The sequence below is a fragment of the Etheostoma spectabile genome, unplaced genomic scaffold, assembly GCF_008692095.1.
Source record: "Etheostoma spectabile isolate EspeVRDwgs_2016 unplaced genomic scaffold, UIUC_Espe_1.0 scaffold00011624, whole genome shotgun sequence".
NCBI lineage: Eukaryota > Metazoa > Chordata > Actinopteri > Perciformes > Percidae > Etheostoma > Etheostoma spectabile.
The window spans coordinates 1-2500 of NW_022603907.1; the positions used below are offsets into that span (position 1 = coordinate 1).

Consider the following 2500-nt stretch of genomic DNA (forward strand, 5'->3'; position numbering starts at 1 on the left):
TCCAGACTAGTTCAGAGTCAGAAAGTAGTCCAGAGTCAGGAAGTAGTCCAGAGTAGTCCAGAGTCAGTAGTAGTTCCAGACTAGTCCAGAGTCAGGGAAGTAGTCCAGAGTCAGGACGAAGTCCAGAGTCGGGAACGTTTTCCAGAGTGAGAACATTGTCCAGAGTCAGGACGTTGTCCTGACTAGTCCAGAGTCAGGAAGTTGTCCAGAGTCAGTAAGTAGTCCAGACAGTCCAGAGTCAGAAAGTATCCAGAGTCAGGAAGTAGTCCAGAGTAGTCCAGAGTCAGTAAGTAGTCCCAGACTAGTCCAGAGTCAGGAAGTAGTCCAGAGTCAGGACGTAGTCCAGAGTCGGGACGTTTTCCAGAGTGAGGACATTGTCCAGAGTCAGGACGTTGTCCAGACTAGTCCAGAGTCAGGAAGTCGTCCAGAGTCAGGACGTTGTCCAGACTAGTCCAGAGTCAGGAAGTAGTCCAGAGTCAGGACGTTGTCCAGACTAGTCCAGAGTCAGGACGTTGTCCAGAGTCAGGGAGTAGTCCAGAGTCAGGACGTTGCCCAGAGTCGGGACGTTGTCCAGAGTCAGGACGTTGTCCAGACTAGTCCAGAGTCAGGAAGTAGTCCAGAGACAGGACGTCATCCAGAGTCAGGAAGTAGTCCAGACTAGTCCAGAGTCAGGAAGTAGTCCAGAGACAGGACGTCATCCAGAGTCAGGAGTAGTCCAGACTAGTCCAAGTCAGGAGTAGTCCAGAGACAGGACGTCATCCAGAGTCAGGAAGTAGTCCAGACTAGTCCAGAGTCAGGAAGTAGTCCAGAGTCAGGTAATTCATCCCACGATGTCCTGCAGTGTTTCCTCTGAAGAGTCCTCAGAGTGTAACCTTGTCTCCTCTCTACACCTCCTTCTCCTCTTTAGAAACGACGTCCTGCGAAGATTCTTCTTCACTTTTACGAACTCCGGAGCTTTCAGGTTTTCCTCTCGCTGTTTCGCTGCTCTTTGTCCATCTGAGAGACAGAGACAGAGACAGAGACACAGAGAGACAGACAGAGACACAGAGAGACAGACAGAGATACAGAGAGACAGAGACAGAGAGAGAAACAGAAGGACAGAGATTAGTTTTAGTTTCAGAAGTTCAAAAGAGCCCCTGCCCCGGGACCCCCGTCTGGAGCTAGGTCGGGTTTGCCACAAAGCCCGACCGGGCAATGCCTAAGGAAGCTACGTGGCCTCTCTCCGTCCCATGGCCCCAAAACGGTGGGAGGAACCGCTGGGGTGGGGGCACTGCCACATGGGTGGTGGTGAAGGTCAGGGTCCTCGACGGACCAGACCCGGGGGCAGAGGCTCTGGGGACGTGGACTGTCTCCTCCCTGTGGGGGAGGGAGCCAGAACTTGTGCGGGAGGTGGAGCGCTACCAGTTAGATCTGGTGGGGCTTACTTCTACGCACAGTCCCGGTTCTGGACCCATACTCCTGATAGGGGTTGGACTCTGTCCTACTCCGGAGTTGCCCAGGGTGTAAGGCGCCGGCGGGTGTGGGGATACTCACAAGCCCCCGGCTGGCGCCGCTGCATTGGAGTTTGCCCCGGCGGACGAGAGGGTCGCCTCCCTACTTGGGACAGACCTGTAAACCTAAACGGGTATGCCGGTTAATTTGGAACGTCTGGGGAGAGGCCCCTGTTCGACGGACTCACACCTCCAGTGGAGCTTTTGTGGCATCCCTGTGGAGGCTGGGGGTTGCTGTAGAGGCTGGCGGGTCCCGTTGAGGCTGGGGTCCCTGTGGAGACTGGGTGTCCCTGTGGAGGCTGGGGGTTGCTGTAGATGCTGGGGGGTCCCGTGGAGGCTGGGGGTCCCTGTGGAGGCTGGGGCATTGAACCTGAGTGGACAATGTTCAAAGTTTCCATTGCCAAAGCTGCGGCGGCGATCTGTGATCTTAGGGTCTTAGTGCCTCAAGGGCGGTAACCCCGAACACCCTGGTGGACACCGGTGGTCAGGGAGGTCTTTCCGGGATATGTTGTCCCGGAGGACTCCGGAGGCAGTTGAAGGGTATCGACGGGCCCGAAGGGCTGCAACCTCTGCCGGGACAGAGGCAAAGCAGCGGGTGTGGGAGAAATTCGGAGAAGACATGGAGAAGACATGGAGAAGACCTGGAGAAGACCTGGAGAAGACATGAAGAAGACAAGGAGAAGACATGGAGAAGACCTGGAGAAGACCTGGAAAGGCCTGGAAAAGACCTGGAAAAGACTTTCGGTCGGCACCAAGGTGCTTCTGGAAAACAGCGCACCACCTCACGAGGGGGAAGCGAGGACTCATCCAAGCTGTGGACAGTAAGGATGGGACGTTGTTGACCACAACTGGGGAGGTAATAGAGCGGTGGAAGGAGCACTTTGAGGAACTCCTAAATCCAGCTGACACACCCTCTATGGTAGAGGCAGAGCTGGAGGATGATGGGGATCAGTGTCCCTGGTGGAGGTCTCTGAGGTTGTCAAACAACCCCACAGCGGCAAAGCCCCGGG

At 55.7% G+C, this 2500-nt stretch overlaps 1 protein-coding gene across 1 annotated transcript in view; it reads right to left on the minus strand.

Annotated features, from left to right (window-relative positions):
- Window positions 1-48: 48 nt before the first annotated feature.
- The window catches only part of LOC116679399 (protein FAM107B-like), a gene marked incomplete at its 5' end in the record, with an annotated part of 4356 nt that continues 1904 nt past the window's right edge, over window positions 49-2500 (minus strand). Inside the window, 2 exon segments of the mRNA XM_032509046.1 lie at window positions 49-981; window positions 984-996. Of these exon segments, the coding sequence (XP_032364937.1) occupies window positions 821-981; window positions 984-996 (174 nt within the window).